The 16,982-nt window shown below is 45.2% G+C and overlaps 1 protein-coding gene across 6 annotated transcripts in view; it reads right to left on the reverse strand.

The window, feature by feature from the left end:
- TENM2 (teneurin transmembrane protein 2) overlaps window positions 1–16,982 on the reverse strand; it is a 1,211,371-nt gene that overhangs the window by 248,183 nt on the left and 946,206 nt on the right. For all 6 annotated transcript variants that reach the window (XM_080675628.1, XM_080675627.1, XM_080675626.1 and 3 more), the window contains one exon: window positions 4,855–5,093. In XM_080675628.1, coding sequence (XP_080531754.1) covers window positions 4,855–5,093 — 239 coding nt within the window. The remainder of the gene's footprint in view (window positions 1–4,854; window positions 5,094–16,982) is intronic.

Below are 16,982 nucleotides of genomic sequence, written 5' to 3' on the forward strand. Positions count from 1 at the left end.
CTTGCAAGCCTCTTTCTTCTTGTGGAGGGGCAGCTATGCAAAAACTTCGGTGCTCTGTAAGGAAACGTTAACCTAGGGCCAGAAAGCGATGACCTTATTCGATGACCCAGCACCGTTAACAACCTGTGGGAAACCCTCGGCAAGAAGGCCGCAGGCCCTGAGTGATTTTTTTTAAAAAAATATATTTCTTTATTGATTTCAGAGAGGAAGGGAGAGGGATAGAGATAGAAACATCAATGATGAGAGAGAATCATTGATCGGCTGCCTCCTGCACGCCCCTAGCTGGGGATCGAGCCCACAACCTGGGCATGTGCCCTTGGCCGGAATCGAACCCGGGACGCCTCAGTCTGCAGGCCGATGCTCTATCCATTGAGCCAAACCGGCTAGGGCCCTGAGTGATTTTGAACAGGCGAAGGTTTTGCCCAGGAAGCTGAGGTTTAACTGAAGATGGAGGACAATGAATACAGGGCAACATTGCAAGACAATTCCACTCTATCCGCGTTGGAGCACTGTGTCAAGCAGCCTGTTAAGATGGGAACCCTTATCCTACAGAAAATTTTCAAGTAAAGGGAAAAGTGGCTTTCTTCTTTGAGTTTGGGGAGTGGGTCAGAAAGGCAGGTGTAATTATTCATTGTGAAACGGGAATGCAATGTCAGAAAATGTCAATCACCTGCCCACCTACAAGCAGACATATGGTTGGACTTAGCCAGTTTGAAAACATTTATCTTTCCCCTTTGTAAAGGTGAAAACACTCTGAAAGGGTAATCTTAGGAAAAGAACAGTAATATAATCAGACAGGGGTTGGCACACTGTGGCCTGTGGGCCAAATCCTGTCTGCCACCTGGTTTTTTGTATAGTTTTAAGAGCCCCTGGGCTAAAGAGGTATAGTTTTACACTTGGACTGGTTGGAAAAAAAAAAATCCAAAGGATAGTATTGGTTGACACATGAAAAGTACATAAAATTTAAATTTCAGTGTCCGTAACTGAAGTCTCTTGGAGCACAACCATGCCCGTTTGTTTACGTCTCTGTTTGCTTTTGCCTAACAAGAACCAGTTGTGACAGCGACTGCATGGCCCGCAAACCCGAGAATGCCTACTCCCTCGCTCTTTACAGAGAAAGGCTACTGGGCGCTGGGGACGGGGGTCAGGAGACTGAGGAGGAGGCATGGCTGCTGCCCACTGTGTTAGATGATTCAGGACCATGAAGGTTTGAGGCAGTATTTGGAGAACATGGCCAACTGTAAACTTTAGGAGACAGTAGTTAGGGCAGACCCAACATCGGGAAACCAAGGGTCTAGTCTTCACCCTGCAGCTAACTAGCCACGTGACTTAGATGCTCTGGGCCTCAGCATCAACTCTTGTCAAATGACTGTTTGTGTGCCAATTAAAAATATATAAAAATATATAAAAATATATAAAAAAATATAAAAAATATAAAAAATATATAAAAAATATATATATATGTATAATTGATTTCAGAGAGGAAGGAAGAGGGAGAGAGAGCTAGAAACATCAATGATGAGAGAGAATCATTGATGGGCTGCCTCCTCCATGCCCCCCAATGGGGATTGAGCCTGCAATCCATGCATGCACCCTGACCAGGAATCAAACTGTGACCTCCTGGTTCATAGGTCAACGCTCAACCACTGGGCCATGCTGGTGGCACCAATTTTATTTTCTGCTAGAGTGTGTGTTGGGGGCTGTGGGTATGGTTCAAATTTCATAATTTATAAACATACTTTAAATGGGCAAGTTTCTAACCTGTTCTTACTGTGTACACTGTAAGGATCAAAACACAGTGTAGTCAGCATAACACAGGTGAGTAGCTCTATGCTGCTCATACAACTCAGAAACTTCGGGGTCTAGAGGGATTTCTGGTGTTGCTGGCAATGAAAGTCCTTGAGCTGCCCAAGGATGGAGGACAGCTTCTTCAGAGGGAAGCTCCTTTGCGTTCTAGCTTCTCCTAAACCGGTATTCCCTTGGAACCACGTGGGCCAGGGGCCACATGAGGCCCCAAATGGTGGTTCATGCAGCTCCTCAGAGTAATGTCTTCCAGGGTATTCTGTACACTGGGGGAATCAAATGGAGAGTATATCATAAAAGATTGCTGACCCCAGCACTGAGATCAGAACTGAGGGACAAGGGGGGAGGGGTCCTTCCCTGAGTTGGTAAAGGCCCCACCTTTTCCCATTTCCAGGAGGGCTGACATTATCCTGCGTCAACACCACCCACATGCTGGATCTATGGGAGAACTTGTCATGGGCCTGAATGAGTCCACACTACTCATTTCTGGAAAGTCTCCTCTGATGGGTTTGAACATGCAAACAAGATCATTTGACCTATGGTCACCGCTCCTAGCAGGCCTGTCCATAAACACCCTCGGCCGGTGCTTCAACACAGTACCTGTCATGTTCTAGTGGAACACAGAGTCCCACATGGCCCTTGTGCTGCCTCTCCCTCCTTCCCCGACGGCTTGTTTCTAGGTAGGCACCACCCCTCGCTGCTCCCGAAAGCACTTTTCTCTGTGTTTGCAATGCACTGTGTATGCCCCTGAAGCTCTGTAATTAATAATTACTGCTTTTCATCTTCAAAGTCACCCACATTAATTAATCCTCACCATACTTCAGAGTTTCTGCGCATAAATAACCACCCTGTTCCCACGTTTCATTTAGGGAACCAAGACCCACAAGGAAAGCAACTTTGTGAAGGCTGAGGAGAAAGGGATCTCTGGGGTCGAGATCAGAACTCACAGTCTTGACCTCCCACAACGCCTGCAGACCTGCCATCACCCGTGGAGAGTAGCCCCCGCGGCTCCATGCTCTCCCCCATTGCTGCTGGGTAAATTGGCTCATTACATCACTCATTTTGAGTCATAAACTATTCTTCAATACTCCAGGGTCAGAGCACAATCTTACCTAAAGCATACATAATAGGAGATGATGGATTATAACCTAATAAACCATCCTCAGATACTCAGGTCCAGCTTCCAGTAGCCTCAAGACTGAGAATAAATATGTTTGCTAATCCATCATTTACAAGTTACACACCCGATTAAAACATTAAACGCTCACTATACGATGTCCCATTTATGTGATCGCCCCACAGAAAGCTATTATATTTTAACTATCAAGCTCAATAAATCAGGCAGTAGCCATCTATCTTTCTCTTGCCAGTGGAGGAGGAGGTACGCCGAGGACAGTCTTGGCAGTGGCTGGCAGTGCCCACCAGCCCAGCAGAACATCAAGCCTGAGAAGTGAGCTCATGGACCCTCTCTGAAGTTTCTGACACAAAGTCAAATCGTGCAACAACTCCAAAGGCAACCGAAGGCAATTCCGTTCGCTTCCACTGAGTCCCCCTGAACCATCATCTGGGGAAGCCCATAAAACTACCTCTAACAACACAAAAACCAAGTGATTGAGGGTGTAACAGATGCCCTTCCCTCTCCTTCAAGTCAACCCATTGCTCCATCCTTCAAGAGGTAAGTGAGAAGCAGACAGGACTTGAACCTCTGTCCATAGAGAGGTGGGTTTAGAGCACAAAGGTGTTTGCAAAGCCCCAGATACACATAGTGCCTTTCCCCGGGGTGTCAGTGTTCTCACTTTTGGAGGGACTGCTGAGAGGTGCACCCAGTAAGGAATGTGAAACTTATTTTTCCGTATTAAGATGAGCACAGGGATATCATGGGAGAGAGTGAAAACTTCACATCAGTTTTGGGCTAGTAATGGTCGGCCGTAGTCAGGGTCTAAGATCTCCGCGGGTGCACAGTCACCGTCCCTTGCCATCAGGCAAGCTTGGGTAGAATGGTATTGGAACTCCAGACCAGCCCTTCTCTGGCAGGCGCCATACTGGTTGCCTGAGGATGAAGGAGGTGTGTGAGTCCCACTCCCTAGAGAGAAGGGGCAAAGCCAGCATGCGCAGGGCTGTCTTTCCCATCTTCTGTGGGAGGGGTTTCTACATAAATGTTGGGAGATGTTTGGGAATTGGCCTCCTTTTGCTGTTTTCTAGGTTTGCTTCACAACATGGCACAGACAAATTGGGGAGGCCGATCACCGCTGCCCTGAAACCAAGCCAGAACCACCACGTGTTTCAAATAAACTTTAACAAATGTCCCCGCGGCCTCTGCCTGGGCCAGGAGATCTGCCACTGGCAGGCTCAGTTGACAGAGCGGCAGCAGGGGCTCTCTGTCGGGGCCAGGAGCTGCGAGTGGGCTTTGTGTCCAGCCCAGGATGCTCGCATGCATGTGGCACCCTGCCCCTAAGCTCTTGGCATTCACTGCTTCCCATGGTTACACAGGCTGCACCCCAAGGATGCAAACCAACATCCTTGGATGGGGAAAAAAGGTACCCCAGCAACTTTGCCAATCTGCTACCCTAAGTCATATTCTGAGTTCCCAGAAGCACAGCTGGCATGGGAGGTGGACCTGATTCGGATTCAGTAGCATGTGGTGTTTATTCCCAGAGATGCTGATCACTATTCTTCTCTTTGATTTTTGGCTATAGTTAACCAATGCTCATGAATTTTAGAGCATACACCTGGGTTAAAATCCAGTGATGGAGGAGACTAGAAGGCTACTTTTGGGAGTGAGGGATGGATTTGCAGGAACCACAATTCTCAGCTGATCTCCAAGAAAGAATACAGCAAGTATGCTTAATTTCACATATGAGAAATGTCGTTTAGAATCACGGAGAAACCCATCAGATCGAAATGGATTTCAGGAGGGGAAAAATCACTCCCGTCTGTCACTAATTTTTACGTCTTTCAGTAGCCAACAAGCACATTGTGCAGACAACAGAGGGCTTGGTTCCCTCCCCCGCCACCCCCTTCCCCCCAACAGGCAGCTGGCTCTCCACTCACCGATGAAATAGGCCAACAGAATGGCCAGGAGGAGGGCGGCGGCGATGGCGGACAGGGCAGCACATTTCCAGCTGCAGTACTTGGAGGGCTTCTTCAGCTTGAAGGCCTTCCTGGAGAAGGTGTTCCGGGGCAGCAGGCGGGGTGGCGGTGTGTAAACGGTTCCTGAGGTCAAAGGGTACCCCGGAGAAGAGCTGCTGAATAGGGGTGTGCTTCCAGAGGAGGTCTTAAAGAGAAAGTGCCTGCCAGGAGAAGGGAGAGAGTCAGGATCCACATGGTGACCTGGGAGGGGCAGCCACTGCTCTCTTGCACTCTGCTTTATAGATGCTAGGACAGTCCTGGCTAGCGACCCTGCCTGCCCATCACGGATGAAGGGGAGAAATGCTACCCTTGATTGCGACACACATGAATTCTGCAAACTCACATCATTACAGATTCTCCCATATGCATCTAGATTTAATCTTCCACAACGATCCTGCAACATAGTCAAAGCAAATAAGAAAACCGAGTTACTGAGAGAGATTACAAATGGTGGCGGAGTAAGTGGATGCTACACAGACACGCTCCCAGGACCAAACTGGAATTATAACTAAAATATTTAAAAAAATCCTGAATAATCAATGGAAGACTAGCTGGAGAGAACCCTGATAACAGAGGATGGAAAGTGGAGACCATATACTGGTAGGAAGGGCGAAGGTGCGAAAGAGCTGGATGGGCACCCATAGACAGCAGTGGAAGTTCTGGAGAGATATTTCAGCTGTGGGGGGTTGCCAATGAGAACTTTGGGGTCTAATCCCAAGCTGGGCCCTGGCAGGGAGCACCAGAACTGAGAAAGTTGCCCATATAACATCTGGCTAGAAACTCAGGCATACTCTTAAAGGGCCAACACACAAAATTCCATATGCAGCCACTTGTGCTCCAGCAGAGGGAGGGCAGAGTGGATTGGAGCTGTGTGAGCAAAAGCCACGGTTGGGACCTCTGAGGTTAGAGCTCAGAATACAGACATCCTGGTTTCCTGTGCTGTCATTCCCTCACACTGTGGAGTTCATCTTGCTCACACAGACTTTTGCTATCCAGGCAGTTTTGCCTGGGGGGAAGACAGTTGACCCATCCTATTGGAAAATACCTTGCTCCATGGTGTGGAGTGCTGAGGCCCATTAAGGAGCTGAGAATAACAATTAGCCTTCAGGCAGAAGCAATTGCCTACTCAAGACAGACTCTAATCAGTCTGCAGGCAGAGGCAGTCTTTGGAGGCTTTGAGTCTTTGCCTGATTTAATTAGTCAGAAACAGCATTTGACACTGTATTGCACTAGAGATTGAGAGGCATAGCAGATCTACCTAATACACAGTCACAAAGTCAAACAGGCAGCCAAAATGAGGAGACAAAAAAACAATCCCCAAATGAAAGAACAAGAGAATTCTCCAGAAGAAGAGATAAATGAAATGGAGATAAATTTATCTGATATAGAGTTCAGAATAACGATGGTAAAGATGCTCAACAGCATGAGAAAAGATACAGTAACTATGAAAATGGAAATAAAGAATGACATAGCACAAATAAAGAACACATAGGAAAGGATACACATCAGATTAGGGGAAGCTGAGGATAAAATCAGTGAATTAGAAGACAGGGTAGAAAAATATTCAGAGAACCACAAAGAAAAAACAATTGAAAAACAGGAGGACAGCCTAAGGGAGCTGTGGGACAACATGAAACACAACAATATTCACATAGTTGGTGTGCCAGAAGAGGCAGAAAGGAAGAAAGGAATAAAGAATGGAATGTGTTTAAAGAAATAATGGCAGAAAACTTCCATAACTTGGTGAAGGAAAAAATCACACAAGTTCAGGAGGCACAGAGAATCCCAAGCAAGAAGAACCTCAACAGGCCCATGTACAGGCAATCATAATTAAAATGCCAAAAATTAAAGACAAAGAGAGAATCTTAAAGGCAACAAGAGAAAAGCAAACTGTTACCTATAAAGGAGCTCCCATAAGGCTATAATGGGATTTCTCATCAGAAACTGTACAGGCCAGAAGGGATTAGCATGAAATACTCAAGGTAATGAAAAGCAAGGACCTGAAACCAAGATTACTATATCCAGCAAGGCTATCATTCAAAATAGACTGTGAAATAAAGAGCTTCCCAGACAAAAAAAGGCTAACGAATTTTATCACCACCAAGCCAGCTTTACAAGAAATGCTAAAGGGGCTGCTGTAATGAGAAGACAAAATAGAGAGAAAAACCTAGGCATACAGAATTAAAATGGCAATAAATAAGTACCTATCAATAATAACCTTAAATGTAAATGGATTAAATGCTCTAATCAAAAGACATAGGGTAGCTGAATGGATACCAAAACATGACCCAACTATATGCTGTCTACAAGAGACCCACCTCAGAACAAAAGACACACACAGAATGAAAGTGAAGGGATGGAAAAAATTTATCCATGCAAATAGAAAAGAAAAAAAAGCTGGGATAGCAATACTCATATCTGACAAAATAGACTTCAAAATCAAGGCCATCACAAGAGATAACAAAGGTCACTACATAATACTAAAGGGACTGATCTAACAAGAGGCTATAACCCTGGTAAACATATATGCATCTAATACAGGAGCACCTAAATATATAACAAAAAACTTCTAGAGGACTTTAAGGGAGAGATCATCAACAACACAGTTGTAGTCGGGGACTTTAACATCCCGCTGACTTCACTGGATAGATCTTCCAGACAGAAAATTAACAAGGAAACAGTGGCTCTAAAGGACACACTGGATTATATGGATTTAACTGACACTTATAGAACATTTCACCCCAAAGCTGCAGAATATACATTCTTTTCAAGTGCACATGGGTCATTCACAAAGACAGACCATGTGAAATATATTGACACAACTACTTACGAATAAATATTATAATATCCCCATTTACGATAGGAGAAATCAGGCTTGGAGAAGTTAAGCAACTATCCATGGATTTAAACCCGGAGCTCTGTCTTATGCTCAAGTCTGTGCTCTTAAGTGTTACCCTAACCCAGTGGTCGGCAAACTCATTAGTCAACAGAGCCAAATATCAACAGTATCTAAATTTCTCAATTTCTTTTGAGAGCCGAAAACCGACTTCTGCGCATGGGCCCCGAAGTTTCAATCGCACTGTACGTGCGCGCCCGCACGTGGTATTTTGTGGAAGAGCCACACTCAAGGGGCCAAAGAGCCGCATGTGGCTCGCGAGCTGCAGTTTGCCAACCACTGCCCTAACCTGTCTCTCTTGAGTCTTTTTCCTAAGCTCGTTTCCCCTCCATCCTGCTTCCTGTTCTGAGACCATCTCTCTAGGTCACGGTGTCGTGGTTCCTTCTTTGGAAACATCTTTGCCCTTGGTGGCTAGAGCTATGGTGTGACAACAGGGAAATGGGGTCTCCTGTGGACACCTAATATAACCCTTCCTCAGGGTCAGGAGACTGTTTCTCCAAGGACACTTCAAGGCCCATCAACTCTCTGAGTGTGTGCCATTCAGGGCTTCAAATGTGCTTGCCACACCTTTTAAAATGATGGCTTATCTTCCAAGAAATATACACCACTGGACTTTAAAGCATAGGTTAGGTAGAGTCTAGAGACTCTAGACTTTGAGTAGCTGAATGCCAGGGCTGTGTCTCCTTCTGTAACGTGTTCATCTTTATGTGCCCAACTCTAAGTTTGTTCAGCCTGCAGGGGAGATGTGAATGAACGAGCAAATGGATGAATGAATGGATGAATGGAGCTCCCTCACTGTGTTGTGATTTTTACTCAGCTTTAATTCTAAGATCCCAAAGTCTTTTACGGGTAGTCCCTTCTCCTCAAGTCTTCAGTAGGTGCAACTGTATTTATGGGCCACATACTATTTGTCTGTGACAATGCTAATTGTTTTACTTGCACTAAAGCTCACATCAACCCTAGAAGGTAGGTACTGTGATTACTGCAGTTGTACAGATGAGAAAATGGAAGCTCAGAGTTAGCAAACCAGGTCTGTAAGGCTCCAGCTCCAATCTGCCTGACTCTAAGAGCTCTAATTGAGCTACTACACCACACTGCCCCTGCACACTGGGGCTAGCAAGCTTGCCCAGCAGGATTCTGAGGCAACATCCCTGTCATTACACACATTTGTATCTTGGCTGCTTCCAGACAAAACCTTGAAAGTATTTAAATCCTTGATGAAGATCAAACAGGCCTGATATGACTAACAATCATGTCAGAAAATGAGCATCTCATTAGTGGATTATTTAACATAGCTTACATTAAAATAAACAACTAACGGATATTTAAACGTTTGTACCGTAAGTATGTTTGATGACCCGAATGAAGCCGAGAGGTTTGGGTTGTGAGGGGGCAGTTTTAAGGCTCCTGGGGTCATGGTCCTTTCATACATAAAAAAAAGGCCCTGTATTCCTTGCCCAATAGCTCCAGGTTACAAAGGGTCCTTTAGCAGAGGAGGCAGTAGGCACAGTGTGCAAAGGCAGAATTTTGGAGCAAGATACATCTGGATTTGAGTCCTGGACAAGGAAGCCGGGGAGGAGCCTGCAACCGAGGTACATGCCCTTGATCGGAATCAAACCTGGAACCCTTCGGTCTGTAGGCCGATGCTTTATGCACTGAGCCAAACCGTCTAAGGGCATAACCTTAATAATTAATGTATCTGTCCCAAGTCAAACTGTGAAATCCTTGACACTTGATACTCCAGCTATTACTCTTAGGATGTCCAGAGCCTAAACCCCAGTGCTCAACATCAGCCATATTTGTTGACAGAATCAGTAAATTAGAAACAGGAATGTTTCAGCAACGTGAGAGAAATCACAAGATGAAGATTAGGAAATTTAAATTGGTGTCACTGTTATTTTTAATGCAGTCATTTATAGGAGCAGAAGGAAATAGCCATTATTCCTGTGCTAGGGGATTGCTTCATGAGATCCTAAAATTGCCCCCTTGCAATCCAATCTATTTTCCATACCTCCTTCTAAAAAGATTACATCATAAATCACCACTCCTACCCCTCCCTCAAACAAACAAATAAACAAACAAACAATAAATAAAAAAGGCTTCCAATAACTCTTATAATAAATGCAGAAATCCTTCCCATGGCTACATGGCCTTGCATGACCTGTCCTCTGGCAACCCCTCCAACCACATCTTCTACCACTTTATCCTCCCATCAGTTACATTGTCCTTTTCCTATTCTTCAGTAGCACATCCATCACATTCCTGCCCCAGGGCCTTTGCACTTGCTGTTCCCTCCACCTGGAAATATCTGCATGGCTTATTTCTCCACCTCGTTTCATCACTGCTCCAGAGAGATCTCCTCTGGCTCCCTCACTCCTTCCTCTGTCATTTTCCATCCTGTTATATCTGTTTTGTTTTTCTTCATCATATATACATTTGTGTATTATTTATCACCTGCATCTATCATTTAGAACTGAATATGTAGTTTAAAATAATAATGTATTTTGTCTGATTTGTTCAATGCTATGTCTTAACATCTAGAATAGAGCCTGGGACATAGTGGGCACTCAACAAATCTTTGTTAAATACATGACCTACAGCCTTTCCAAGGTCAAAGTAATAAATATTAAAAGGACACGACTGTAAACATTTTAAAATAAGCCAGTCAGAGAGAGGCAAGTATCCCATGATCTCAATCATATGTGGAAAATAAACGGGTGAACAAAACAGATCCAGCGACACAGAAACATAGAACAGACGGATGAATTTCAGAGGGAAGGCGGGGGGTGGGGAGGTGAGTGGGAAGAGATCAACCAAAGAACTTGTGTGTATATATGCATAACCCATGGACACAGACAATAGGGTGGTGGAGGCCTGGAGTTGGGGTCGGGGCAGGCTAAAAGAGGTCAATCGAGGGGAAAAAAAGGTACATATGTAATACTCCCAACAATAAAGATTAAATAAACATTTTTTTTTTAATTTTAAGATTAGGATTCCTTCTGCCTTATTGATTCTTGCTTCCCAACCAGATTTACAAGTTTGCAAAGCGAGTGTCCATGTGTACACATAAAGGGGAGACCCCTCCACAGAAAAACAACCCGTTTACTTCCCATCAGGTGTTGCCCCTTAAAAGAGAAATCTCTCAGGCTGCTCACGGGTATCACAGCATCTGTGGTGGTCACAGCTAAACGAAACCCCCTCAGTTATCACATCTCTTCTTTCTAGTTGCCGGTGCTTCAAACGATTAAACCAAAATACCAAGATATGTAGGCTCTGTTTCTGCCACAACATAGTTACACCCTGGTGTTACAAATTTTTAAAAGTTTAAATTCAGCAAACAAACAAACAAAGGTTCTAAAGAAACGATCTTCAGATTGTGTCCCCTAAATACCTACTTTAGGGTAACTTGAATGCTCTGTTAGGAAAGTACAAATCCCTGGCTCCGACCAGACCCACACTGGGGGTCAAGGGAGTGCATCCCCTACGAAGCTCCCTAGGTGATTCGAATGTACGTTCCAGTATAAGAAACTCTACCCTAACCATTTTTGCAGCTTTTAAATGTATCTAACTTACAGACAACACACTAGATGGTGAGTGGATATATTTTTTTAAATGCAAGTTTTGAGCGCTGGTGTTTTTAGGGGTGAAGTGTCATGAAGTCGCCAACTTCCTTCCAAATGATTCAGCAAAAAGGTCTTTCTCTCTCTCTATGTATAGATAGATGAGGCAAATGGGGCAAAATGATAGCAATTGTTGAAACGAGGTGGTGATTCTTCTGTCGTGCTATTCTTCCAACTTTTCTGGATGTTGGAAAATTTTCATAATTCTAGGTTGAAAAAATGGCAAGTTCTGATTCACCCAAGGACTGCCCTCACACGTTGCAGGAAAAACAATAAATAAAATGAAGCCAGACCCACAGGTAACGGTCTGGCCAGATGGCCACTGGGAGGACCAAGAAGGCTGAGAGGACTTGGGATTGTTCCCCGAGCCGGCTCGGAAATGAAGCATCATTGATGCCCCAACTGAACTGCTCCCCAGCGGCTGGTCATGGAGAGAGCTCAAGGCGGGACTCCAGGCGTCAGCAAAAATGTGTAGCTTCCAAATGCAGCACTTGACATTTTTCAAGCACGACTCAATTGCTCTCAGAATTGGCCACTTATGTCTCGGGAAGGAAAGGCAAATGAGGGGCCCCCAAAGTGCTGTCCTTGGAGTTTGCTAACACTCAGAGGGATAGAGAGAACCAGCCCTTGATGGCTCAGGAAAAACACCAGAAGAGCTAGCACAACCCTTCCCCAGCCACGAGGGCTCTCGGGCTTCAGTCCTGGCACACAGCGTCCCTCCGGGCACAGGGCAGGCACGCACAATGGCCGTGGGATTGAGTAGTCAGACTAAGGAAGGACGGCCCTCCAGGTCCCCAGCTCGGTGCCCTGGATCCCAGGGATTTCTGAAGAATACAGCCATCATCACGGCCCCTGAAGCTGCCAATCTTTTGGAGAAATGTCTCCCCTTTTCTCAGGTGAGAACAAAAGCAGTGAATAAGAACCAAGAGAGCTGGCAGCCGTTCTCTGGGGCATTTTCCGAGGCAGCAGAAATGCGTAGTCGAGGCAGACTCTGGGCAAACCAGGCTTTGGCTGCAGCTTGGCTAGAAAGTGAAGGCATGCATGTTCTCTGATGAAACAACCATGGAAGGTTCTCCAAAGAGGTCCAACAAACAAGAAACTCCTGCACAGCATCCATGCAAGGGGGTGGGGTGGGTGGGGTGGGTGGGGCGTCAATTCAAAATGCCGTGGGGTTTTATTTTATCCTTGGGATACAGAAGGAGCTTGGCTACCCTCGAGGGGAAGCTCTGAGAAGAGGTGGCTGGTAAGATGGCTTAAGGCCCCAATAAAAGACTTCCCTCCCTCTTTTCAGTGTCAATCATAAGGAGACACACGTGTTACGCACGCAGCCTACCAAAGAAAGAAGCACATGCAGCCAATCCCGTACCGCCCAGTGCCATTTCCCAGCTGCAAACAGCGGGGTCCTAGGAGGCTGCCTGCCTACCGGCTCCAGGCTTGGCTTTACTCCCCCGGGGAAGTCCTAGCAACCCTTCCAAACGGAGACCTGCTACATAAATAATGGCCTTGCCTCAGCCCCAACGGTCAATTTCTGTTTTGTCCTCTTTCCCTTTCTCTCTCTCAACCTGCACCCCACTACCTCACCCCAGCTCAGCACTCAGCTGAGCGGGGACGCCAATGACTGACAGTGCAGGTGAGCTCTCTTTGGCCCAGGAAGTCAGTTTCCGCCAACATTCTCCTTGAAACCGAACAAAAGTCCTGAATGGTTTCAACGTCGTGCAAAAAAGCGGCTCTGGTATCAGGAAAACGGGGTGTTCACTGTTGCTCTACCGAGAAAACCGACCTCCCAGTAAATAAATTCCCAGGTATGCGGAGCAGCGGATGAAAATATTAATACACAGTCCATTAATCCCTAAAAGAGGTTTTGGAAAAAATCCTCACCCAAGGATATATGTTCATTGATTTTTCTAGAGAAAGAGGAAGGGAGAGAGAAAGGGAATGAGAAAAGCATCAATAGGTTGTCTCCCACATGTGACTGGAAATCGAACCAGCAATCGTTTGGTGCATGGTATGACACTCCAAACAACTGACCACCCAGCCAGGAACCTAAACGATTTTTAAAAATATGTTTTTATTGATTTTTAGAGAGAGGAAGGGAAAGGGAGAGAGAGAGAGAGAAACATCAATGATAAGAGATAAACAATGATCGGCTGCCTCCTGCATGCCCCCCACTGGGGAGTAAGCCCCACAACCTGGGTATGTGCCCCGGCTGGGAATCGAACCAGCGACCTCTTGCAAGGTTTGACACTCAACCATTGAGCCACACCAGCTGGGCCCTAAAAGATTTTAAATCATAAATGCCATTGCTGACATTTGATAAAACAAACAAACAGTCCAGGGAAGGGATAGAGACAGGAATGCAGCAGGAGCGGGGGCATGGGGCCAGCGAGAGAGACCAGGTGTGCAGTAGAGAACGCGAGATTTCATCACATTTTACTGGTGCTGGCCGTGTTCTTTGAAGCATCAGGTTTATTGTCTCTAAAGGAGTAAGTTTACTACAGAGGCAGCCTATAAAGGGTACTGTGGCATGTCAAGTTACTGTAATTAGGTTTTCAGGAGTCATAATAAAACATTTAGCTGGAGAGAGGTTAAATAACCAGCACACTTTCTGGAATTGTTATTATACTCTCCCATACAAGAAGGAATGGTGCTGAAAGAAGGGAAACTCAACGGGTGGGACCCTGGGAGAGGGAGGGAGGGAGGGAGGAAGGGGGGGGGAGGGGGAGAGAGAGAGAGAGAGAGAGAGAGAGAGAGAGAGAGAGAGAGAGAGAAATGGGATGTGGAGAGAAAGAGGAAGAGAGAGAGAAGCCTGCAGGATGAGATGGAAAAAGCACAAGACGACGATGAGAAAGGTGACCTTGGATACTGTACTGCTCAGCCACTTCTTGACTAGCAAAACTAAGTAATCTTTAAAGGGTTCTGCCTTTATTTTCCTTTTTGCAATTATAAAACGTACACATTATTTAAAAATAACCCCAAGTACATACATTTAAAAAAAAACCAGACAGCAAAAGGCTCCTATATTCTTGAGGGACAGACTGGTAAACATGTGATAAGAATTTCCCCCACATATAAACATCCCTGCATTCTTCTTCTTATTATTGATTTCATTGTTTGAAACCAATAGGATTTTACCAAAGAGGCGGTACTAAGCCTACAGATTCTGGACTTGGACGACCAGGGTTTGGCTCCTATACTTATCGCTGTGTGACACTGGGAAAGTGACTTAACCTCTCTGGGTCCCAGTGGCCTCACCTGTAAAGTGAGAGGATGCCAGTACCTACTTCATGGGCTTGTGGGGGGCAGTGGTGAGTTTATTTACATGACATGCTTCACATTCATCTTGACGTCCAGGGAACGGTCAGTACGTGTAGCTATTAATCCGCTGAAGGGCAGGAATCATGTATATCCCGCTCTTTACTAGATCTCCTTGACCTCGCACAGTGCCCAGCTCACTTCAGCTCCTTGAGGGATGAGTGAGTTGTTCTAATTAGCACAGCGACTAGAGCATCGCAGGCTCCCCCTCCCCTCAAAAGTCATTTTATTAGGAAGGGGAGGGATGGAGGATATCACTAATGTGCTTGCTCTCTTCTCCCAGTTGGGAATTTCTGCTTGAGTTGAGAAATGAACTGTTGCTTTTAAAATTAAACTTTAAAAATGTTTAAAAAAAATTGCCACTTCCCAAGTTTGAAAAAGCCAATAACCCAATTAGTATAATTAAAAGCCCATTTCACATCATGATTCCCTAAGCTTCCTCAAACTAATTTTGATTGAGGGGAAAACAGGCTTCAAGGTTTCTGATCCCTGAACCTTTCCGATCACAGGGGACATCGCCACATTTGCATATGCCGTGAACAACAGGAAAATCCTCTGTGTTGCCCTCTTCAAAATGTGCAGTCAGACCCAAAATGCCCACAGCTGGAATAATTAGCCACTCAATTTATTGCCTTCCGTTTTTCTAAATAGAAGCTTCAACTCTTGATATTTAAATAGTGTCACGCTGTGATGTGACATAGCATTTTTCATGGTAAAACTTATTCTCCCCCAACTCGCCCCCCAAGAAATGATAGACTCCTGAGTGCAACAGGCAAGGTCGTTAAGGTCACTAAAGAAAGCTGATGTGAGCAAATCCATCTCAGTCTTTGGGATAAAATGAGGAGGTTTTTTAGCCCCTGGTATTGTTAACTTGTTGACTTTTCTCAAGTTAATTGGTTAGAGTCTTGATGTAATAAAGGAAAAAAACCGAAAAGACTTCTGACTTTGACTTCACACTTGACCTTGACCTCACCGTACACCATAATATGGGAGTGTAGAGACAGACATCTCAAATAGACTTGCACTGGTGTTCACTGGCAGCCAGAGCGAGATGAAGAAAGAATGCACGCCATCAGATACAATCAACGAGCAGATGATTTCTCTCCTCGAGTTTACTGCCTGTATCATTCTGAGAGTCAAAGAACTGTCGAGCTGAAGGAACCTTAGGGTCTGTCCCTTTATCACACTCTGCTTCATGCCATTACATCTGTCCTGTGTGTTTGCCTTGTCTCCGCAAATTACAAACTTCTCAAAGGCAGGCCCTAGATCTTCTGCTTCCTAGTATTTTTCTCTGTTCTTAGTAGGTGCTCACAAATGTCTGCTGAAGGAACACACAGAGGATGGGATAGACAGCCCTGTGGAGGGTGGGGGGTGGGGTGGAGAGATTGGGCAAATAAGAAAAAAAAAGAGAGAGAACTGATGGACATGGCCAACAGTGTGGTGACTGTGGGGAGGAGGTGGGAGAGTGGAGGGCATAGAGGGGATAGAAAAAATAAAATAAAATAAAATAAAATAAATTAGAATAATAATAATAAAAAGAGCCCGGCTGGTGTGGCTCAGTGTTTGAGCATCAGCCTATGAACCAGGAGGTCACTGTTCAATTCCTGGTCAGGGCACATGCCTAGGTTGCGGGCTCCATCCCCAGTGTGGGGAGTGCTGGAGGCAGCCGATCACTGATTCTCTCTCATCATTGATGTTTCTATCTCTCTCTGCCTCTCCCTTCCTCTCTGAAAGCAATAAAAATATGTTTTGTTGTGGTTTGTTTTTTTTTAAAAAAAAGAAAGAAATCAGGCAGGCTTTGGAGTGAGGCACATCTGGATTCAAATCTCAACTCCACCGGGAACTGTGCAATGCTGGGAAAGATAATTTCCCTGAGCCTCAGATGCCTTCTCTAAAAAATGGGAAATAACAGTATCTACATCACAGAACTGTTGGAAGGGCTGAAAGAAATCATGAAAATAGTTTGTGAGCACAGAAGCTGGCCCACAGGAGGTGTTTAATACATATCTGTAGCATGTTTCCCCCCATGTCCTTGGAAAGAACACAACATTTAAAATATGAAGTTATGTGTCAACCACTAGTTACGGAGCGTGTGGGTACGGTGGTGACTACGTCTTTATCTTCATCTGGAAAATTATGACTGAAGAAACATACCAAATAAACAAAACTCAAGTCCAGGCAAACCCACAAATACATCCAATAATTATAAATTGCGGGAAGTG

The sequence above is a fragment of the Plecotus auritus genome (genome assembly GCF_963455305.1).
Source record: "Plecotus auritus genome assembly, chromosome: 6".
Taxonomy (NCBI): Eukaryota; Metazoa; Chordata; class Mammalia; order Chiroptera; family Vespertilionidae; genus Plecotus; species Plecotus auritus.